The sequence below is a fragment of the Alligator mississippiensis genome, chromosome 2 (assembly GCF_030867095.1).
Source record: "Alligator mississippiensis isolate rAllMis1 chromosome 2, rAllMis1, whole genome shotgun sequence".
Taxonomy (NCBI): Eukaryota; Metazoa; Chordata; order Crocodylia; family Alligatoridae; genus Alligator; species Alligator mississippiensis.
The window spans coordinates 204,588,323-204,612,548 of record NC_081825.1 but is presented as its reverse complement, the minus strand read 5'-3'; the positions used below and the strand labels follow the sequence as shown (position 1 = coordinate 204,612,548).

Here is a 24,226-nt window from a genome sequence, read left to right as displayed (position 1 = left end):
AGGACAGATTTAACTAAAGGGACCAAGCAGATCAATGAACTTAGGTGGCCCAATAATAGAGGGCCTAACTAGGGAGTCAGATGGAGGTGTGGCAGAAGAATAGAGACTGTGTTGGCTAAAGAAGAAGGCTGGCAACCAGTTGCAAACTTCCGCCTGCCTCCACACAGCCTAGATTTTGAGCAGGCCAAAGTGTGTGCATCTGTGTCCCTTCCCCTGCTACCTACTGTGGCTTCAGGTCATATGTGGGTCCCTGACACAAGAAACAATACTAACCTGCACCCCAGGCCCTGGGACCCTTTCAGGATTGGTGAAGAAGGAATAACTTCGCAGGCAGAGAGCCTGTCTTCCTATTCTCAGACAGTTGGACAGAAACTTGCTCTTCTAGAAATCCTAGGCAGTTGGACCTCTGGACTTTGTCCTGGCAATGAAGAAGACCTGAAAGAGGAAGAAAAGGAAATGTTTCTATGTAATTAGTCTGCAAAGGAGACCATTCTGGAGCTTCTGAGCTCTCCCCTTTCCCCTCCTCAGTGCAATTGCAGCCACTTGCATTCAGGAGCATATCATTTTAGAGTTAAGATATTTCTTTTATTTCATTTATTTGGTTATACAATACAGAAAAGCACAGGATCCTAAACAGCCCAGATTAAATGTTCAGCTTTCCAACTTCTCACTGTAGGCAGATATGCCAAAGAGAAGGGAAGTGCTAGGGGAGCAGTGAGCCTAGATAGTGACTAAGAGACGAGAGTTTTGGGCAGCATTTCCTAAACTCTCGACACCTGGATTTTTTTCCTGAATTGGAAAGGTGTAGGTGTGGACTATAGCAAGCAATGACTGCTGTGACTTCACTTGTCTTTCATAACGTCTTACAACGGACATCCTTCTCCACTTCCCTCTCTCTATACCCTACCAAAGTGCCTGCACAGGCATATATAAGCTGTGCCACTTCTTTGCTTGCTGAAATTGTCCTGTGTAGTGATATATTGCGGCAAATTCCAAATGTTGTGAAGAGCAAATAGTCTTACAAATTCTGACTGGAAGACATAACATGTTAAAATGTACAAACATAAAAATGTTTAAAATACGAAAAAACCCCCAAAGTATTGTTGTTGTGGCACGCTTCTGTCACTTTTTCATGGCACACCTTTTGGCAAGCACAGGTATCGGGGAAAGGAGAATACGTTAGATCACTGGATGTATGGAGGTGGCCAGGGAAAGAACCTGTTATGTACCTAGCCCACTTGTATATGCTTTGTTTTACAATTCTTATTTTCATACTATTTTTGCTCTGACTCACTTGATTGCTTTTAGTGCGACTCTGAGCATTAAATGGGGCTGGAGGACTAATTATCTGAGATGTTTTCCCACCCTCAGGTCTTTTGCCTCCTTAGCAGTCCCTGTTGTTCCTGGCTGAAGAGTAACAGAACGAGGATCCTAAAGTTGACTTCTAGTCAGGAAGAAAGCAGGATAGATTTGCACTTTATAGACTAACTAAATCAGAGATGTATAGCATAACCTTTCGTAAGCAGAGGGCTTACTTGACCAGAGACTGGCTGCAAAGGAACTGCAGGGAGCAGAGCTTTTAAATAGAAAGCAGTGATTAGAATGCAAAGGGTAGGGAAGGGGAGGAGAAAGCAGGAGCACTATGAAGAGAGGGAAGGTAGATGGGAGAGACAGACAAAGCAGTTAACCCATTGAGGGACATAGGGTTTATGAAAGCTAATCCAGGTAGTGAATAAAAATCCATAGTCCCTGTTTAGACCAGGAGTACTCGACCCCTGGCCAGCGGGCCAGATTCAACCCACAGAGCCATGCCATCTAGCCTGCAAGGGTCCCCACAACAGGCAACAATTCCTCTGCTGCCAAATTTCTGAACTCTTGTGGGGAGTCCTGTGGCTGGATAGCATGTTAGATCAGTGCCTAGAGGTGGCCTGGGTCCCTATCTGAGTGTGCAGTGGTTGGTTGGAGGTAGTGCCAGGCCTGGGTCTTGCAACATGGGACTGAGCAAAGCAGTGCAGGGCCCCAATCTGGTGGCACAGGGCATGGGGCCTCCAGTCTGGCAGCATGGGCCTGATCCTGGTTTGCAAGATCCAATCCAGTTTATGGGCCACTGATCCAGCCTGTGGCACCAAAAGATTGAGTGTCACTCATTTAGATCAGGGGTTTTTGACCTTTTTTTAACAAGTGTACCCCTTCTGGTGGCAGTGGCCAGATGTGGGGGGGCTCGCATGTGGCACCCACTACCGCCACCCACTGCTTCATGCTGCTGCTGCCATGCTTTCCCATGGCTGGTTGTACGCGCGGCTCTGTGGTCTGAGGGGAGGTTGGGCCATGGCAGCAAGGTACAGCCATGGCCCAGTACACAATCGGGGGGAGGTAGGAGGAGGTGAGGGCAGCATCTGCCCCCCACCACATTACTTCTGGCAGTGCAGCTGATGTGGGGGTCCTGGCAACAGCAGCAATGAGTCTCGCTGCCCTGCTCTGCCCTCTTGCCTGCTGGGCTGTGGAGGTGGCTCCTGCCCATGCTGGTGTTACTAGGCTGCAGCCCCATGCCCGCTGCGGGTGCACAAATCTGGCCTCCCACATGCACCCCCATGCCCACTGTGCCACCCAACCCCATTCTTGATGCTCCCCAGCCCCATAGACTTTCCTGCAGGGAGTTGTGGGAACTACTCTCCACGCTGCCTGCCTGGCTGCAATGTGGTGCCCTCTGCCTGATTGCCCTCTTCCTGCTCTCCCAACCCCAAGCAGCTATTTGCAGGCTTGAACTCTGCCAGCCTGAAAGGGGAAACCTGTGGTTTCCCACATTTTTCTCCTTTAAAGGAGAAAATCCATTTTTAAATCCAGGGCAAACAAAACCTGGATCCCTGCTTATTAGTATGCATGTGTAAACATATGGTGAAGCACAAACAGCATCGATTTTTTTTTTTTCAAAAATGTATGCAAAATATAATAAAACATTTTTAAAGTTTGCTTGTGACCATTTCATATATTCTTGTGACCCACTTTTGGGTCACAACTCACAGATTGAGAAACACTGGACTAGATGACCCATGGAGCTCCCTTCCAGCCCTACCTTTCCATGAGTCAAAGCTTTGCTGCCTGCAAGAACAACCACAGGTGAGGAGGCCACCCAGTACCAAATACCCACACTGCCCTGCGGGGTGGCTGCTATGGCACATAAAGAAATTGGTGGCTTGCCCCAGTAGTTCTCCTCTCCCCTGCTTCCATCCTGTGTGATCCTCCCTCATTGCCTTTCCCCCTCCCTCTGAAGGTGCCTGGACTTAGGAGAGGTGCTAAGTATGAAACAAGGCTGCCTAGAGCAGCTGTGGAAGAGCAGATTTCAGGGGCAGGCTCGACAGATACTGCCTCTTTCTGTTTTTTAAATTTCCTGTCTGGGACCAAATCAGTTCCAAATCTATCGACAGAGCACAGCTCAGTCGTTCAAGTCTGTGTGGTGCTACCACCAGCCAGTGTCCTCGTCAGCCTGGGGCTTCAGATACTTCCAAATTCATGACAGGCATCCTACGTGCAAGCCCAGGGGCTTGGGTCTTCAGATGCCCCCTAGTCTCACTTACCCCTAGCCAAAAGGAGCCAGAGGGAATGTCCAAGAGCAATCCCCCATCGCCATAAATTGTGTAGCCGAGATCCTTGTGCCTGGAGGCATTTGTAGACTCTGGGACAGTGCAAGGGACTGGCCTTCACCCTGTACAAGGCCCAGTACCCACAGTGCAAGGGACTGGCCTTCGCCCTCTTCACCCGGCGAAAGAGACAAACCTGCAGTGCAAGTGCCTAGCTTTCACCCTTTTTCAGTGCAAGAGACAGGGCCTGCAGCGCAAGGAACTGCCCTTCACCCTCTGCACCCAGTCACTGAAGGCCCAGAAGAAGGGTATCTCCCCTGCCAGGTAAGTAAACCCCCACCATGGTCTTTGGTGCTGGCTGAGGCAGGGCGCCCTCCCGCCTGGAGCAGGGGCGCTGCCTGGGCCGCCTCCCGTGCGCGCGGGCCGGGCGCTGCCCTCGCCGCTTGCTTTCCCGCCGCAGGGGCGCGGCGGAGGCGTCCGAGCCGGCTGCGGAGCCCAGAAGGGGTCTCCCTTGGCCGGCAGCGCCGCCGCCGCCTCTCCCCGCCCCGCGCCGGGAGGCGGGCGGTGGCTGCGCGCCTGCCTGGTCGCTGCGGCGCCTGTGCCGCTGCCAGCGCAGCCCCGCGCCCGGCATGGGCAGCGCCCGCCTCCCGCACCTGCGCCGAGGCGCCCCCGAGCCGGGCACCCCTGGGCCGCGGCATTGATGCGGGAGCCCCCCCGATGGCCGCCCGCGAGGAGCAGGGCGCCGGGCCGGCGCGGGGGCAGTGGCGGGCAGGGCGTTGCGCGGAGGGGCCCGGGGCTGCCCGCCTCCGGCGGCTGCTGCTGCTGCTGCTCGTCCTGCTGCCCGGGGCCCGCGCGCAGCACGGTAAGGGACGGGGCAGCGGCTGCCTGGATTCCCGCCTGGCGGGGCCGAGCCGGGAGAGGCTGGTTCCCCGCCCGCCCGGCCCCTTCTGCTGCCTCCCTGCAGGGTGGGCACTTCCCCGCGCCCGTGTGCCGGAGCGGTGGTGCCCGAAGGAGAGACGTGGCTTGGAGGAGAAGCCTGGGCTTGTCCCTCCCTGCTTCATTTTTTGCCCCCTCTCCCCCCGGGCCGTGCGGGGCGAGGGGCGGCTCGTGCCCCTGGCTCATGGCGAAGCTGGGCAGGCGGAGAGCACCGAGTCCCTTGGATGTAGCTCTGCCGGGTGAAGCGGGGGATGCGAGGAGGTGTGTGGCTTGGCAGCTGGAAGGGACCGTGGGTTAGGATGTCCACGTTGCCTGCTGAAAAGCAACGTTTCGGGCATCTCTGGGGGTGGATGCGGTGACACTCGGGTTATCTCCAAAAGAGCTGTTATTCTGCTTGGCGAGGGATCAGGGGCAGCGGGTATTTTTCTTTTTGCTCCGACGCAGTTGTACCCAGCAGCTCAAGGCTTTAAGTTTCGTGTTCGTTGTTGCAGTACGCTTGGCTTGGGATTTTGATCCATTTGCATCCATCCAGTGTGTGCCTTTTAAAAATCAAAGGTATGGAGGGCAATGAAATGTGATGCCTGTCTTCTCCCTGTGCCTGGGTTGCCTGGTCTGGGCAGCAGTGGAGGAAGTATTTTGTGGTCTTCATTCATTTATAATGATCTGACATGTGTGATTTACCTCTGATTTTGTTAGATGCTAAAACATTTGCAAAAAATGTGGAGGCACCACAGTGCCGACCGCTGAAATGAAGAGGTGCGGATTCGGTGAGAGTGCACAGCCAAACTGTTTAAGAGCAGGGTAGCATAGGAAGTGAGGAGCACTGTGACCAATTGAAAACGGGAATTTTAGGTTGGCACAATATGATTATCTAACGAGGAAACAGGTCAGGACAGTAGAAAATAATAAATTATATTTCATCCTGTAAGAGCTAAGTTTTCTGTCCAGTGGAAAGCAAATGGGTTTTTAAATCATCTTTAAGGTAGCTAAGCCGGTTGTAGGTAATATTCAAATAAGCAAAGTCAAAATGCAGTTTTATTACATTTATTTTTAATTTATGTTATTGTTTCAATTCTTATCTGCATAAAAAGAACACCTTTATTTTCCATGTGGGTACAGCAGGTGAAACTCTGGCCCCACTGAAGGCAATGATAATGGTAAACTTCATTCATTTGGGCCAGGATTTCAGCTCAGGACATAAAGTTTTTCTTAAGAAGCACTTGAAACATTTTTCCTTTTTGGTTAAGTAATATTAACTGTCAGCAGTTAGTACTACTTCCATCGGTTTGTGTTTTAATGCCAGATCTTATATTCTCTGAATGAGGCCAAGTTCTCTGCTGGAGACTCGGTTACGTTGAGTTCATTGTTCTGCTTCCCCCTGCTCCCAAATTCTATTAGATTCTTTTTTTATAGACCCACCACTATGATATCTGAATGACATCCAGGAATGCATTAAACAATGTGACCAGCATTTTTCATATGTGGCTCCTTTCTCTCATCTTCTCCAATGGGAAAAAATTGCATGTTTGTGCTTTTTGTTGTTGTTTTTATTTGCAGTGTGCTGTATGTGAAGGCAAAGAAGCCTGTTTTGGTATAAAGGCAAAGATAAGATGTGTGGGAGCTTTCATGTGCAGTGGAAATAAGTTCCATGCCATAGCAAGCAATTCATAAAGAAGAGCTTTAGTTCTTTGAAAGCTGAGTTAGTTTTAAACAATGGTTATGTCTTGAGGGCTGGTTATAGGATTTCTTTATAGAGGAGGGTTAGGACTAAAAGTTCTTGTGAACCTGAATGATGACTAACTGACTACCTCTGCATTCATACAGAGCTGAAAACAGCAGGGCCACAGAGCTGATCAGAGTCTTTGCATGCTGTTGTCATGTAAATATAAAATAGCTAGAGAGACAAGAATAAGAACAGGTGAGAAGGGTGTTTTCAGCTGTAATTCTTGTGGGGAAGGGACCCAAAATTATTTGAGACTATTGTTTATTACTGATCTAATGTTATCATCATCATGTTGTTTGTCGAAGAGTTGTTTAAATCACTGTGAAGGGCTCTACAACTAAAACAGTAAAACCTAGCATCATAAACCTCATGGTATGGTGGTAGTATCAGTGACTATTGATACATTCTGGAATAATGAGTGCAAAAAATAAACCATTTATAATGCATTTGTGACAGGCTGAATATATCTGTCAAGAAAATAATATTGAATAACTTATAGAAGTGAAGGAGTTGGAGTCAGGTTTAAAAAAAACTCCACCTCCACCCAACTAGGTAAAACTATCTTCCTCAATAAGCAAGGAGTATGACTCATCAGCACCCACTTTACTTGATGAACAGACTAGTTTCTGAAATCCAGACTCTAAAATGGATCAGGTTTTGTGAGGCACCTATCAAAAGTTTGTCTTCATGGAGCCATCTCTTAAGTCTTGCCGGACAAAATCTTAGTGAAAGCAGCAAGTCTACCTTTACAGGTGAGAAACCATTTGAGGTTATCAGCAGGGACTTCAGAGGGATAAAACAGGTCTGATCCTGCTTCCATCTAGGGCAATCTCTGCACAAATATGGCTCTCTCCACACATATCACGATCGGGGGGTGGGGAGTCGGGGGGCTGGAAGGTGATAGGGCAGGGACAAAGAAGAGCAGGTAGAGCTGTCCAGGAGACACTATTGGACACATTCATTAGCACACTTGATTTCTTTGGAGACTGTGCCTTAACCTGGTGAGGAGGTTTATGTGCTCCATTAACACTGATCACTGTGATGGTAGGACCTTTAACTCTTGGTAGGGTCACCCAGGTGGAATGGGTGGGGACCAGACTAAAAACAGTCCATTGCAACTCTGGATGAAGGACTAAATGTTAGGACAACAACCTAGCCTTTAAAAATAATAAGTAACAGAAATGCAACAAAACAGCCATTTGCTTCAGAGATAGTGGAGCCTTTTGGCTAAGCAGTTTTTAAGTTACATGGGAAGGATACAGAGACAGGTGGTTCAGCTGGTTGCTTTATCTTCTCCACATTCAGCTTGACTCATCTTCTATGGCAGGAGCACATGGAAGGGGGATTGTTGGTTCACAGTGATGCAGCTCATTGCCTGAAGAACTTGAATGCAGAGCACGTACCAGCAAGAGAGGTTTGGGAGAAATTGTAAAAATTGTAAATCTTTCCCCTTTTTTGAGTATTTTGCTCAGTTTACTACTTTTTGTTTGTTTGCTTACACAGTGTGCTTGTCAGGAGAGGTGCCATATTTTTCTGTATATTTGTGGAGTATCAGCACAATGAGACCCTACCATAATTAAAAAGAATTGCATAAATAATTAAGACACCTCTAGCACCATGCCACCTGATTCTAACTGAAACTTTTCCTCAGTAACTTAGAAAGAATTGTATGTAATCTGCTGAATTGCCAGTACCACTCTCTAGAGGTCTGAGGATTTCCATGTATAATTCAACTCTGATTAGGTTATGAGAACCAATAAGGTCACACCAAGAAGGGACAGATCTAGGACCACATTCTCATAGTTGAAGTTCTGGCAGATGTGAGTTTACATCATAAAAACTAGCACTACAAATGACTTCCTGGTTGCCATTTCCATGGCCAGGCTTTGTGCTTCCATGGCCAGGCTAAGGACTATATATGCATGGAAAGTAAGCTAGACTTTAAATAGAGTTCAGTTGAGTATGCACTAGGTGGGGTACTAGAGGAAGCTTGCATTCCCACTGGCCAAGATACAACTTCCGCGTTTGTTCTCCATGACTACTGATCCCACATTTTTATGAGCTCTGAATTACTAATTTAAAATTAAAAAATGTCTATTTTTAGTGGCTTGATCTTTTAAATAGAACCTAGTGCGTGTAAATGTAAATAGCACAGATGGGCTTGGGAATTAATCAATGAAATATTACTTTTGAGAGCTTGAATGCTGGCTTCTTTTTTAGATAAAATACAAAAGTATTGCTGTGCTTCTGCTGCATGAGATGGAGGAAGATGGATCTATTCTCCTCTGCTTCCCTGGATGGGTGGGTCTTTTCAGCTGCTAGATATACATTTCATGAATCTATCATGTAAACCTGTTCCTTATGGGTTGAGAGAGACTCAGGTTGCAGTTGCATCCACATGAAGCAGCTTTGCTACAACATGACTCAAGGGAATAGGCTCAGTAATCCCACACTAGTTGGTGTAAAGTGAGTTTGCTCTTGGCATTTCTGTGTTACATGATGCTATATTCTATGTAGAAGTAACATTAATAATGTAGACTAGTGCTGTATTTTTAAAGGTGTCCACAACTCATTGATTCTTCCACCTCTTACTGACTATGGGGTAGAACCTTTCTGTACCCTTCAGTATTGTTTTGGATACTGTATGTTTTACTCTCTTAATCTTTTTTAAAGCCCCTCCCACTCTTACTTGGGGTCAGGTTGGAGGGGTGAAGAGTAACCCTTTACTTGGGCAACTCTCTTATTTGCTTGGTAGTTGGCCATTTCTGCTGAATTGATGATTCCTGTAAATAGCTAATGAGAATGTAAAATGTCATCATTATTATGTTAGAGTCAACCTCTCCTAAATGAATAGGGGCATTTCAGTGTTATAGCTGGGGACCTACCCAAATCACAACTGTACAGATTTCATGGAAATCACGAAATCAGGTGATCTCCACAAAATCTGCTGAAAAAAAAAACCTTAAAAATTAAATGCTAGCTCCCCAAGAGGAGCCAGCAGTTCTTCTGGCCATGCAACCTACCCATGGGAAGAGCAGAGGGAGGCTGATGGCACAAAGCTGATCAGGCAAGATGGCTCCTGCCCCTTGCTGCTGATCCGCTGAGAAGGCTGCCTACCAATTAGTGGCAAGGGGCAGGGCTATATGATGGACAGCTTTCTTAGCTAATTAGTGGTGAGGGGCAGGGCCATACGATGGACAGCCCTTTCCACCACTCAGTGGCAGGGGATGGGACCGCCGGCATGGTCCCATCCACGATAAACCCCAGCCAGCCCCGGCCACAATAAGCCCTTGAAAATGGCAGCTGGCTCCGTGATCTGCCTGCAAAATTGGCTGGCTGCCTCCTCAAGTTGAGTAGACCCCTAGTTATAGCCCTACTGTTTTGGCTTCCCTCTGTAGACTTGGACAGGAAATGTCGTGCTAACTGAATTGATCCACATTTTCTTGAAGTCCTCAGGGTCTAATACCTGTTCAGTCTGAGCATTAGATACACTTCATTTTGCTGTCTCTTGACACTCGCTCTCTGCTGAGATGGAAAAACCTTAACCTTAATGTCAGCTAGTACATATCACAGAGAAAATTCCAAATGTAGGTATTTGTTAAGGTAGCAGAAATAAAGGAGATAAAAAAGTGCAATGTCTATCTATCTAAGGCAGTGCTTTTTATTCCTGTATGCTTAAATTGTTGTAACGTTCTTGGCACAGTGGGTCTTAGTGATTGAGAACACCTCGAATTATTAAGGGCAGTTTCTGAGGACAAGACAGCCAGTTCTTCCATAAATTAGCATGATAATATTGTCATTTTTGAGTTCAGGACTTTACAGGAGCTTCCCAAGAGGAGATAAAAACAATTCAGAACAGTCTGAAAACTATTGTCCACTTAACCAAACTGCCCACATTAAATAGACACAACTAAGATTTAGTAGGACCCTACCTTTAAAATATGACTTAATTATGTAAAAAGGCTGTGGCAGATAGGGTAGCCTCTTTGCTAAACCAGTGGCAGAAGCCACAAACTAGGGGACCAAATCTCCCATCACGCTTTGTTGCCTTACTTCTAAACTATCTCAGAAGATGGGGTGCTACTGCTGCTGAAAATAGGACACTTGTGGGTCTCATTTTCTTCTACCCATGTTTTAACATCTGAGGCACCTCTGTCTAGTTATAGTGTAGGTGGGAAATTATCATCATTTTACAGCTGAGGAACTAACACACAAGATGAGTTACGTGACCTGTCCAAGGTCACCACTGAACAGTCCTAGCCATTGAGACTGGACTGGCAGTCAAAGATGGGTGAATTTTACAGGAAATGGGACAGCAGTGGTAAACACTTTGTTATAAGAGAAGCCTAGATAGAGTCAAACAATCACAAATTGGATGATTACTACATTTTTCTTACATACAGGATGTCCTGAAATATAATATGCATCTTTTTTTGAAGGCAGAATGAAGGGAAAAAAAGATTTTTTTTTAAAGTTATGGCTGTGTAGAGCAGGAGTGGAGCCCAGTCTACAGCTGATTCACTCTCCCTTTCCTGCTTAACTAAAGTTGAAACCCTAGCTGTTTTTGAAAACTTTCCTCTATGGGTTGATCCATACTTTTGAAACAAGCCAAAAAGGTTTCCAGGGCTGTGAAATAGGATGAAAGAGACCAGGAGCAACTAGCAGATAATAAAATTGCTAACTAAAAAAGTTAGCTTCATTAGTGGAACATCAAGACCAGTAAAAATGAGAGATAATAATTAATACCAGTGAAGTTAAGAGCAATAAGCCATTAGGTCAATTGACTCCCTCAACTGCCTCAATAGTAATACCATAATTGTTACACAGTAGCACAGGAATCAAAGTAGGGCGCTTCTATTTAACGTGCACATCACAATTTTGGAGGGTTGATTTTTTGGGGGAAAGAGTGTTGTATATGAGAAAAAATGGTATCTATTTGACTCACCTCAAGAAATCAAAGACCTGTAGTAAAAGTTTGGGCCTTACAAATTGCCCCTGGATGTCTATAAAGGCAACAAGCAAAGATTCTTTGGAAAAAAACCACTTTTAAACCTAACTCCCAAGTGAATTGATATTTGCCAGGTCTGACAGTCTCTACAAGGAAATAGTGTAGACATTAAAAAATCAAACGAGAAAGAAAACATGTTTGCAGTGCACTGCCATCTAAGGAGTAGCTTTAGTTGCAGGCAGTGGAACTTTAGCACAATATCTGTATCCCATGACCATTACGACTTAAGAAAAAAGGCTGATATTGCTCTTAAAATCTGAGATATAAGTAAGATGTTGGTAAATACCTGAACATCTTTGGGTCTTTGAACACAGGTGATACTTTTCATAGAATCACAGAGAAGTAGGGATGGAAGGGACCTTGAAAGGTCATTTTTAGACCAACCTCCTGCAGACCCATTAGCACCAGCCCATTGAGAGTTTGACTGCATCTCTCTGTAATGGGTTCTTTTTTGGTAAAAATGAATGTTGATAACACTTTTTCATGAGCAAATAGGAAGGGCTTTGTGCTGGGAATGACTTACAAATGGAGTGCACATACTGTTTTTATATTCCTTATGGTTAGACCAAAAAAAATTCCTTCCTGGACTGTGGGAGCAGGCAGGAGGGGAGAATAAGTGAAAGAATACTTGGTGGTGTTCTAAGATAAACATTCAACTCTCAGCATCTGCTTTCAAATAATCTCATGCACACTATGGTATAGCTCTGGGGAAGTCATTTACTGTATCTTATTCATCATTTCATCATCAATTATCAGGCCACCAGGGTTTTTGAAGGGAAAGACTTCAATTGATTTCAGTGGACATTGAATCAGCTGTTAAATGGAGATAGTATGTATAGTAAATGTAGGAGGGTTGGTGCCAAGGAACAGAATGCCAAGCAACATCACATGAGTTAACCAAAATGGGAAAGGGAAGCAGAGGAGGTTTAGAGTGCCAGTTTACTTAGAGTAGATTTAAATGTAGCTTAAATGTACCATTAAGTCTAAACTGGAAACACCTATTCTTCTATGTAGCAGAAAACATTAACTGTGTAAAACTTGAAGGGACCATCATTTTATTTCATCTGAACTCCTGTATAATACAGGCCATTAAAATTTCACCCAGTTATTCCTGCATTCAGCCCAGCAACTTGTGTTTGGCTGAAGAGTATCTTCCAGGAAGACTTGCAGTTTTTTTTAAGGGCATCAAAGGATGATAAACCTACCATTTCCTTTAGTAGTTTGGTCCAGTGGTTACTCCTCCTCACTATTAAATGTATGTACCTACAGTTCTAATAGCATTTTTTATGCCTTTGGCTTCCAGCTATTGGTTCATGCTTTGCCACTTTCCTTTAGCTTAAAGAGCCCTTTACTTACCTAGCATTTTTCCCTTTGATGATACTTCTGTACTATAATCAAATATCCTCTCAATTTTCTTTTTGGGAAGTTAAATATATTAAGCTTTTGAAGTCTCCCACTGTAATACATTTTCTCCAGCCCTCAGATCATTCTGGTTGCTCTTTTCTGCACCCTCTTCAGTTTTTCATTATCCTTTTTAAAATGTAGCTATCAGAACTGCATGAAGTATTTTACTGTCATCACACTAACACTGTATAGGGAGGTAAAATCAGTTACATATTCCTACTTCTTACTCCCCTGCTTACCCATTCTATGTAATGGAATGGGCAATCATATTTGGATGATGTTTCAGTACGTTTGTACAAAAGTACTATTTGTACTCTTCTACCATTGTGAAATCACTCCCATCGCTGTATCTGAGAATCTATTTGATCTCTTATGGTGAAAAGAATCATTCAGTATTACAGTACACATTTTCAGTCATGATCCAGCACCTGATCTATATAAGTTTGAATGCGCTGCTATGAACAGTGTGAAGATCTGTTGATTAGGGATTTGCAGTTTTCTGTGAAATCTCTCCTATCTTCTCCCTCATGCAATCATGTTGGATGTATTATTGTCTGTGACTGTATGAACAGGCCACACAACAACAAGTTAAAATATATGCTTTTGTATTCATTTTATGTGAGGTAAAATTTTGAAAACAATAAAGCCATTTTTATGTCTGTTAGCAAAAGCATCAGGAGTATTTTGCATTATTCTGCAAAAGCATCAGGAGTATTCTACCTTTTAGAGAGCCAATAAACTCATTGCAGTGGGAATAAATGAAAAAGCTTTCACTAGATAATGAAGAACTTGGAAGGATCTGAAACCCTTTGATCCTCTTTGCTAAGAGTAACACAGGGTAGTTGTTTGTAATGACATACAGGTCATGAATGACGTGGATTAGATTTTTAAAGAATGAGTGAGAGAAAAGCCTCACTAAAATTGATGTATGCCTGTAAAATTAAAGAAATGACATTCTGATTTATCTACTAAAGTAAAGGAAAATGTATTAGCTCTTCACCTTATTTTAAGACAAGGAAGAAGTGTGCTGAATGCAGAAACTGCTAATACTACAATGGTAAGAAGTGGGATTTAAAGTTGAAGTGTATCCTTGAGAATAGTTTATTATCAAATAGTAGTTCTTTGTTTTAAAAAGAACAGAAAGAAATAGATTATATTAGTTTGTATGCAATTGAAGTGCTGAGAAGCTGACTTAAAAGAAACCATTATAAACTTGTCTGGTCCTTTTTATATAGTTTCATTTTAATCTGATGAGTTACTGAGGCAGATGGACACATTACTAGTGAGGGACTGAATTTTTATAGGGGTCATGGCTGGTTAGAAAATGGAATCATGTGCAACTTCATAACATCCCACGATTGCACGATGTGGTGAGAACTGTGGTCTATACTGATATTTCCAGGAGTGGTACTGAAAAATCCTCAAACTCTTTTCATTTTTATTTTTAACATTCTGTGGTATGAGTTTGTAGTTATATCTTTCTGCTGCTATTGGTATTTCTGTCATATCTAGTAACCAGATATGACAGATGGAAGTTTTTACTACCCAGGGTAAAGTTTAAGGCAGAGATTCTGAACCAGGGTGCCCTGAGATCTTTTCAAGGATGCCATGGGGTTCCACGCTAAGTTAGCACTGTTAGGTTTGTAAATGTGATTCACAAGATAAACCCAGAGATTTCAAAGAGGAATCCATAATATTAAAAACATTCTGTCCTGTTGGGGTCTTTCTGAGTTCTGTGCAACAGAAGAATTGTTATATTATTTTTCTGTAGTAAAAAAATGAGTGAAAACTAAAAGCTGGCATATTCTGAGGGGGGCTTTGAGTCTAAAAAAGGTTAAGAACCATTGGTTTAAGGCTTGATTACAAAGTGTTGGTTTCCACAGTTGGCTTCAGCTGGAGGCTGGAGCTGTAGATGATCTACACCTTTGGAAATCCAATCTTTAAACTTTTTACTAATGATATCTGTAGAAATAATAGAATGTATATGAGATTTACATAAATAATAGACTTTAAAATAACTATCATTTTTTGCCAGCTGCGTAATTCAAAACGCAAGCTTGCATAATACAGAATCTATATAGTTTTGTTACAAAATAATGGAATATTATTTACAGATATTTTCACAAAGGAGATGGCTCCACTTGTAATATACATCTATTCAGTGTTTATTATTCAATAGTCTGACCCAGAGTCCCTTATTCTGGTAGTACTGGCACCATCCCTGAATCACAGCACAGTATATACTGTCATTCAGGTACTGTTCCTGAACCCATTCAAGTCTTAACCAGAAAAAAGGTGCTTATTGCTGTTATAGAAACTAAAAATTATTCATTGGAGATTAAAAATAGAACTATTTAAAAGTAAAATTTGAATAAAACTATTTAGAAATAGTTTTAAATTTTGTATTGCCCTTCCCTATTTCATACATGGGGTGATGACCTGAGGTTCTTAACGGGATGTGGGATTATGTTTGTCTGTGGCACATCAGCTGAAGAAGAACTTGGTGGAAGACCATTATTCAGTGGTGTTTATACCTTTGTAGGATGCTATATAGGAAAACAGAAAATAAACACTCTAAAGTAGGATGTGTTTATCAATACAGTGCTTCTTATGGTATGTTAATCCTGACTGGGGTCTTTGGGCACTACTGAAATATTAAAAATCAAAGTTTTGATTAATAAAAAGACATTATACAAAACTCCAGATATCCTGGCACATCATTAATATTACAAAAACAAACAAACAGCAAACAAAAAAAACCCCAATCCCTCCCCCCCCTTCCCCCCCGCCGCCCTGACCCACCAAACCGTGGAAGAGTTAAGTAAGAATAAAGATGGCAGAAAGCTCTCTTCCACCTTCACATCATTCTGTTATGCCCTCTCTAGAAACTCTGTTGAACAGATGTATTTTGCATTGCACCTGGAAGGTCATCTAATATACAACATTCAGTTCTGGTCACCTGTCTTAAAAAGGTTATTGCACAATTGGAGGGAGGTAATGAAGGGCAATAACAATGATTAGGTGTCTGGTAAAACTCTCAGATTAAAGGAAATGAGCAACATTAGGATGGATTATTTTAGTAAGAGGGGACAGGAGAAAAGTATATGTAACATTCATAGGCTTTAAGGCCAGAAAGGAACTGTTGTGACCATTTAGCTTGACCTCCTGTGTCACAGAAGCTATAAGTTTGACCGTTCATACGTTGAAGGAAGTAGCTGCAGCATCATATTGAGACCTCCCTTTTATCTGATTACCCACCATCACATCCAATAGATGTGGCTGAGCTAGAGCATACCTTTTAGAGGAACATTTAACCTTGATTAAATAAAGTCCAGTTATGGAAAATCCACCATGACCATTGGCAAAGTGATTGTACTTACTGTTAAAAATATGTACCTTTATTCCTAGTCTGAATTTGCCTAATTTTAACTTCTAGTCACTGGTCTGTGGACTGAAGAACCCTCAAAGCTGTCTCCCCCTAAACTTTCTTAGAGATCATGCTCAAATAATATCTTCACCACTCGTCAATAAATTGGACAGATTGCTTGCTCATCAAGTCTCTCACTGTAAAGTTTGTTTTCCACTTTTTTATAATGTTTTAGAGAAGTTCATGATTCTTTTCTGAAACATCTCCAAGTTTTTAGCATCCCATTTGAAATGTGGATACCAAGATTCAACCCTGTTTTACAAGTTGTTGAAGCAGGGCCAGATACTGAGGTAATGTAACATTTGTGACTCTCCTGCTAATACATCCAAGGAGTATGTTAAGTTTACTCTTAGCAAGAGGCTACAATGTTGTATCAGGAACTCATGTTCATTTGCTACCTCCAGGTTTTATTAGGGCATGCATACTGCAGCATATAAATACCTGAGAGTACTGCTAGCTGAGTGATTGCTGGGTGCTTGCTAGAGGTGCACCAATGTTGGATCAGCACTGATATAAAGAAGATTGACTATATCAGAAAATTGACTATATCAGAAATTGGCCTGAAGTGGCCAATAATTTGGCTGATAAATGCCTGTGTGTGTGCACAGCTGTAGTGCTGCGAGGAGCACAGCCCGGCAGTGTGGAAAGCGTCATGCAGCTGGTAAGTCTGTTGTGGTGGAAGGCGAGGGGGAAGAGAAGGGGTGTGGGGGGTAAATCAGTGCCTCCTGTGGTGAGGGAGGGAGTGGGGCTGGGGTAGGTGCTGCTTAGCTGTGGCCGGGTGGGCACAGGATGGAACTGTGGCTCATCCAGGGGAGGGGGGGAGGGGCGGCTCCCACTGCTGTGCGCCTCTCATCTGGCGGCTCCTGCCGCTGCTCCTGCTATTTGTCCGGGAGGGCACGGGTGTGCCACAGATCTGTGTGGGGCAGGCCAGGCGGGCTGCAGCTGTGGGCTGGGGCCCGGGCTGTGCTGTGCTTGGGGCGGGCAGTGGCAGTGCTGGGAGGGGGCAATGGGGTAACTAAGGTGGAATTTGGAGCAGCTGCAGCTCCCCCCAATAGTCCCCCTCCTTGAGTGCAGGGTGGCCCCCGGCTCCAGCCTGCTGCTGCAGCCCACCCTGCCCCACCCCATGCAGATTCAGGGCCACATGCTCCCTGCCCCGGCCCTTCCAGACAAGCAGTGGGAGCAGCGGTGGGGGCCTCCCCACCCCACCCTGGACAAGCACCACAGCTCTGTCCCATGCCTGTCCCGCCCCAGCTGGGCAGTGCCTACCCCAGCCCCATTTCTTCCTTCATCATAGGGGGTGTTGATCTGCCCCCCTCCATGCCCTTCCCCTCTCCCCCTTAACCACAACAGACTTACCAGCTGCATGCAGCTCTATTGGAAATCAGATTGTTATTTGCCGATATGCCTCCTTAAAAATTGGCTATTGGTATCGGCCCCCCAAATCTCTATCGGTGTATCCCTAGTGACTGTTGTCTGTGTCTGAAAAAAACCTAACAAGGGGGTAGAGCCTTTCCAGGCCCAGCAGGGTAGGAAAGGAGACTCCCTGAGTAAACAGAGACAGCAAACAGGGCAAGCAGTTTGGTGGTCAGTTTTCCGCTCAGCTTTTTGAAGGGGAGTCTTTAAGGTAAGCTCTTTCTTTTAATTAAGAGTAGCTAACCTACATATATTTAGTGTAAGCAGCTAAAACTAAGGAGTTAGACGAGTACTTAAGCCCCGTGCGTAACTAGAGTCCTGAGTGAGGGGGAGTTCACTGCAACTGTCTCTCGCCCTCTTTCACTGTAAGCTTGGTTAGAGGGAGCAGGGAAAAAGGAAACTTTTGAGGTCAAGGAGCAGTGAACAGGCCAGCTTATAGGTGAGTTTACTAGGGAAGGTAAATTGAGAGACCCACAGAAGTAGCTGGAGGACGTTGCAACGCCAGAGCCACTGCCACTTCCAGCTCTTTGTCTGCTTGTACTGGTGAGGTGTCTGCTCAGGCAGGACTGCTCACTGTTGAGGTTTCCACACAGGTCCTGGTTTGGTACTGTGAAGACTGTGAGTTGCAGGTTTCTTCCAGTGATGGCCAGGTGGGAGAGTGCCTGTGATGTGAGCGGTGCCTCCTAGTGATGTCTCAGGTAGGAGGCAAGATCACTACAGGAGGAGGTGGTGAGGCTCTGAAGCATCCTCTGCCATGAGGACTTGATCATTTCAATGCTGGAGGAAACCTCTAGGACTGTGGAGGAAGGACTGCCAAAAGCTATGCTGGAGAAGGAAGAGGACTTGGACTTCCAGGAAGGTACAAGCTGAAAGCTTGTGACTTCTGGCAGCAAGCAGAAATCTTCATCTTTACCTGCAGTGGTTTGCCTGGAGAACAGATGAGGCCAGGCCAGGCCAGACATCCCCAAGGTTGGAAGAATTGAGACCACTGCCACCCAGAAGAAGTGATGGGTGGTGGTTCTTGGAGACTCCCTCCTGCGGGTTTGGAAAGATCCATCTGCTGGCCTGACCTGTTGTCTTGAGAGGTCTGCTGTTTGCATGGAGCTCAGATCTGAGATGTCATGGAAGAATTACTGCGACTCATCTGGCTGTCTGACTACTACCCCATGCTGCTCATCCATGTGGGCACTGGTGATGGGGAGACCTTGAGCAGATCAAAAGTGATAGGGCTTTGGGTGCAAGGGTGTGGGGGACAGAGTTCAGATGGTGCTCTCTTCAATCCTTCTGTCCAAGGGAAAGCGCCTGAGTAAGACCGGATGCATCCTACTGATCAGTGCATGGCTGTGCAGATGGTGTTCCCAGCAGGGCTTTGGCTTCTTCAACCATGGGATGTTGTTCCAGAAGAAGGATTGCTAGGAAGAGATGGGATCCACCTAATGAAGAGAGGGAAGAGCATGTTCATAGACAGACTCACTAACCTAGTGAAGAAGGCTTTAAACAAGGTTCACTAGGGGATGGAAACCAAAGGCCTGTGGTAAGTGGGGAAGTGGGTGACCTGGAGGAAGCACAGGCAGGAGGGGACAACAGGGTAGGCATTCTCATTCTTCCTGAGAATGTAGGGCAATTGGCTAGTTGCCTCAGGTGTCTGAGCACAAATGCATGGAGCTTGGGAAATAAGCAGGAAGAATTGAAAGTGCTTGCGCAGTTATGGACCTATGACATGATTGGAATAAAAAGAGACTTGATGAGATAGCTTATGTAACTGGAGCACTGTCAAGGATAGGTATAAACTGTTCAGGAAGGACAGGCAGGAGGGAAGAGGAGGAGGAATTGCTTTTTATGTAAAAGAGCTGTATGATTGCTCAGAGCTCCAGTATGAAACTAGAGATAGGCCTGTTGAAAGTCTCTGGGTTAGTGGTTAGAGGGGGGAACACCAAAGGTGAAGTTGTGATGAATGTCTACTATAGATCACCAGTCCAGGCGAATGAGGTGGATGAGGTTTTCTTCAAACAGCTAGCGCAGGCTTCCCAATCACAGGCCCTGGTTCTCATGGGGGAATTCAGTCATCCTGACATCTGGTGGGAAAGCAATACAGCAGTACACAGGCAATCCAGGAAGTTTTTGGAGAGTGTTGAAGACAACTTCCTGGTGCAAGTGCTGGAGCAACCAGCTAGGGGCCATGCTCTTTTTGGCCTGCTCACAAACAGGAAAGGATTGGTGGGGAATGTAGTAGTGGGTGGCAGCTTGGGCAGCAGCAACTAGGAAATGATTGAGTTGAGGATGCTGAGGCAAGGAAGGAAGGAGAGCAGCGGAATATGGTCCATGGACTTAAGAAAAGTAGACTTTGACTCACTCATGGAATTGACAGGGAAGAGCCACTGGGAGGCCAGTCTGAAGGGGAAAGGAGTCTAGGAGAGCTGGTTGTATTTTAAAGAAATGTTACTGAGGATACAGGAACAAACCATCCTGATGTGCAGGAAGTCTAGCAAGAATCGCAGAAGATTAGCTTGGCTTAGCAGGGAAGTCTTCAGTGAGCTAAAACAAAAAAGGAAGCTTATAAGAAGTGGAAACTTGGACAAATGGCTAGGGAGAAGTATAAGAGTATTGCTCGGGTATGCAAGGGTGAAATCGGGAAAGCCAAAGCACAATTGGAGTTGCAGCTAGCAAGGGCTGTGAAGGGTAACAAGAAGGGTTTCTAAAAGTATGTCAGCAACAAGAGGAAGATCAGAGGAAGTGTGGGTCCTTGACTGAATGGGGGAGGCAACCTAGTGACAGAGGATGCAAAAAAGCCTGGAGTACTTGATGTCTGTACAAGTCCATGGAGCTGGATGGGATTCACCCAAGGTTGCTGAGGGAGTTGGCTGATGTGATTGTAGAGCTGCTGGCTATCATCTTTGAAAACTCATGGTGATCGGGAGAGGTCCTGGATGATTGGAAAAGGGCAAACATAGTGCCCATATTTAAGAAAGGGAAGAAAGAGGATTCAGAGAACTACAGACCAGTCAGTCTCACCTCAGTGCCTGGAAAAAATATGGAGCAGATCCTCAAGGAATCCATTTCTAAGCACATAGAGGAGACAAAGGTGATTAGGAACAGTCAGCATGGATTCACCAGGGGCAAGTCATGCTTGACCAACCTGCTTGCCTTCTATGGTGAGATGACCGGTTCTGTGGATGTGGGGAAACCAGTGGATTTGGTATACCTTGAAGAACTTTCTCACTAGGAGGGTAGTAAAGCACTGGAACAGGTTTTCCAGAGAGGTGGTGGAATCTCCATCCTTGGAAGTTTTAGAGAGGTCTAGACAAAGCCTTGTTTGGGATGATATTTTTGAGGATGGTTCTACTTTGAGCAGTGGGTTGGACTAGATTGGGGTGGGCAAAATATGACCTACAGGCTGGATTTGGCCTGCCTGCCAGGCCATTTTATTCAGCCCATGGGGCCCCTAAAATTTTTGGAAAATTAATATTTGTCTGCCCCTGGCTGCCTGCCAAAGATGACAGGAGTCAGCAGCAGTAGGACCCAGGGGGAGCCAGCAGCAGGAATAAGCAACTGCAGCATCAAGGCCTGCCTGGCTCAGCCCCCGCCCCCCATCCCCACAGCCCCACCTAGCCTAGCAGAGGCTTCTGGCCTGGGACCCTGGGGTTATCCTTGCCTCCCTGCACTGGAGGGAAACTTGGATAAGGAGAGGGGGAGGGAGGCAGGGGAGGACTGCGGGCAATTGCCCCAGTCCTCAGGGCCAGGTCAGCTCTTGCAGTCATGGTGCTGCAGCCAGGAACCATGTGGTGCTGGAGCAGCTGGTGGGCGGGGTGGGCAGTGGGCAAATGGCTGCAGAAGGTGTGGGGAAGGGGCAGCAAGTGGGTGCATGGAGTGCAGCAACAGCTGGGCAGGAGCACAGGGCCCGCGCCAATGACCTGGGGCCAGTGCCAATGGGGCCCCACAGCAGGAGCACAGGGCCCGGGCTGGCAGGGGCTCAATGGAGCTGGGCTGGATTCCCCCTCTCCACAGAGCCCCTTCAGGCCTGCACCCCACCTTAGGCCCCCACTGACACCAGCACATTCTCTGTGCTCCTGCCCAGCTGTTACTGCACTCCATGCGCCTGCTCGCTGCTACTCCCCCGCCGCCTGCTGCAGCGATTTCCCTGCTTTCCTACCCATAGCTGCTGCTGCTCTGTCATTATGTGGTTCCCGGCTGCAGGACTCAGCAGGATCTGGCCCAGCCCCAGTGATTCTTGGCTGGATCCATGCGACACCAGCTGGGCTGTTCCAGTTCCTGCTGTGTCCTGTGGTTTTAGCTGTGCTGTTGGGATGTGGTGCCAGAGTGGCAAGCAGGGGGGGATGGGGAAGCAGTATGAGAAGGGAAGCAGTGGCAAAGGGGAGGGGGAAGTGGCAGTGAGTGGTAGCACAGGGCCCACACTGGTGCCCCGGGACTAGGAGTGGCAGGAGTTCAGAGCCCAGGCTCAGAGGAGCGCTGGCAGGGGCTCTGCCTGGCATGGGGGTTGGGGGGAGAGGGCTGTGGGCAAACCTTCCCCCTCCATGCATGCCATAATCCTCCCTATGTACCTTCCTCACACACACAGCCCCCCACAAACCACATACCCACTCACACCCCACACATCCACACACACCCCCACATGCCTCCCCACCCCACATCCACACACTCCATGCCTATCCATCCCCCCACAAACCCACCCACATTCTCCCCCATACCCCACATACCAACACACCCACAAACCTATACCCATCCACCTACCCACACCTTTCTATAATAAGACTTCAGTTTAAGCTATTATACTATCACCTTTATGTACACTACACAAACACATGTAAATCAGGACAAAAATATTTTTTGAAATGAAATTAATAAATGTTGTAATGAAATTAATAAATGTTTGATTTTTAGAATATAATTTGATATTTTTCTGGTTCCGAGATGGCAAACCCCCTTGCTGAAAGGAGTACTTCGGGGGCGGGGGGGCAAGAGGAGGGACTTCTGGTGGCAAAGGTCATAAGTTAAGGGTTGGGACTTCTGGTCCCAAGATGGTGACCATGGGGTGAGGCACCTGTCAAGGGGCAGGGCTACCCTGACGGCCCTCGATGGCTTGCCAAAACTTAGTAAGCAGCCCTCTGCCTGAACTAATTGCCCACCCCTGGACTAGATGATCTCCTGAGGTCCCTTCCAACCCTAATTTTTTATGATTCTATGAAATAGAGTAATTTAAATAGCCTGTATATCCATAATAGATGCTAGACTGCTCCCACTGTATGAACTAGCTCATATAAAACTAGTTAAGGTATCTCTATGCTATGCTTTGGTCTACAATATAGATGTACTCTTGCAGTTGCTGCTTCCCGCAATAAGCTCCCCAATTCTGTCGGAATGCTCTACATTCTTTGTTTCTAGATGTTGCTAAGTGACTTAATATTTGACTATATGTAAACCCACATTTTTTTTACCTGTCCTCTTCATCATTTACCACTCACCCAGTCATTGTGCTATCTGGAAACCTTATCAGTGGTGATTTCATAGTCTCTTTCTGGTTATTGATAAAAATGTTTAAATGAAAGCTGAAGCCTACAGGACCCTTCTAGAAGCACAGCTCTCTATGATCATTGCCCATGAATTGCTGATAGGCCAGTAGTTTCTTGTTAACCCCTTTAAAATACTGGCACAATATTACATTTCAAGATGTATCATTTAACCAGTTTCTAATCCATTTAGTGCACACCATATTGATTTTGTATTATTCCAATTTATTAATCAAGATGTCATGCAATAGGAAGTCAAATGTGTTATAGGAGTCTAAATGTATTATATCAGCAAATTTGTCATCTCATAACAAACGTCAGGTTAGTTTGACGTGGCCCATTTTCCGTAAACCCATGTTGGTTGCTTGTACGTATACAACTATTCTTTATTTCTTTATTAATTGAGGCTAGTATCAACCAATCCATTATTTTGCCTGGGATCAATGAGGGGCTCACAGGCCAATAGTTCCTTGTTAACTCTTTGAAATACTGGCACAATATTATATAATGCAAGTAGATTGAACACTTGTATTATTTTGCCTCATAACTAAAGAGCAAGGGAGGTATTTTATTAATCAAAAAAGTGGGAAAGTCAAAAACTGACAAGTTTAGAAAGGAACTGGACATTTATAGGGATAAAGAGAATATCACAACTTCTTGTAATTACTCATTTAAAAAGTCTGGAAGAGAGATTAAACCTCAAGTTTCAGAGTGATTACTGATAATAGTGTTTAATTTTTACAGATGAGGACAGGGAGATCCAGTACCACTTGTGGCAGATGTGAGCTAATCTGCTTTCTGTGGCCTTATATCTTTCTCTGTAGAATTCGATACACACTATCAGACAGGACACTGGACTAGATGGACCTCCCATCTGATCCCATTCCCACATTCCTGTTTGGATGATCAGACTATCCAGAGTTTAAGAAATCCTTTTATGAGACAGCCCTGCAGAGGCAATGGTGCTGGTGCACCTGTTCCTACCCACAGTACGCTTTGTCAGGAAGAGCATGTTAGTGAAACTGCTCAGTGGGTTTCCCTGATCCCAGCAGCAGCAGTGAAAAGCAGTAATTGTTGCAATCATTTTCCTCATGGTCCACTAGTGGGAAACTGAGAATCTCTACTGGGGTTGTTCTACTTGGGGAAAAATGCTCTTGCTACAAAGCACTGGGTACAGACAGGCACTTGTTCAAAGTTGGATATCAAACATTG

General features: G+C 45.4%; 1 protein-coding gene across 5 annotated transcripts in view; it reads left to right on the top strand.

Annotated features, from left to right (window-relative positions):
- The first annotated feature begins 4,186 nt into the window (after window positions 1-4,186).
- Window positions 4,187-24,226, top strand: part of KIAA1549L (KIAA1549 like) — a 292,080-nt gene continuing 272,040 nt past the window's right edge. For 4 of the 5 annotated variants that reach the window (XM_014602417.3, XM_019476980.2, XM_019476978.2 and 1 more), the window contains exon 1: window positions 4,189-4,440. In XM_014602417.3, coding sequence (XP_014457903.3) covers window positions 4,296-4,440 — 145 coding nt within the window. In that variant the 5' untranslated portion in view covers window positions 4,189-4,295. Of the gene's footprint in view, window positions 4,441-24,226 lie in introns of all 5 variants that reach the window. The other variant, XM_059722705.1, reaches the window with a different exon arrangement.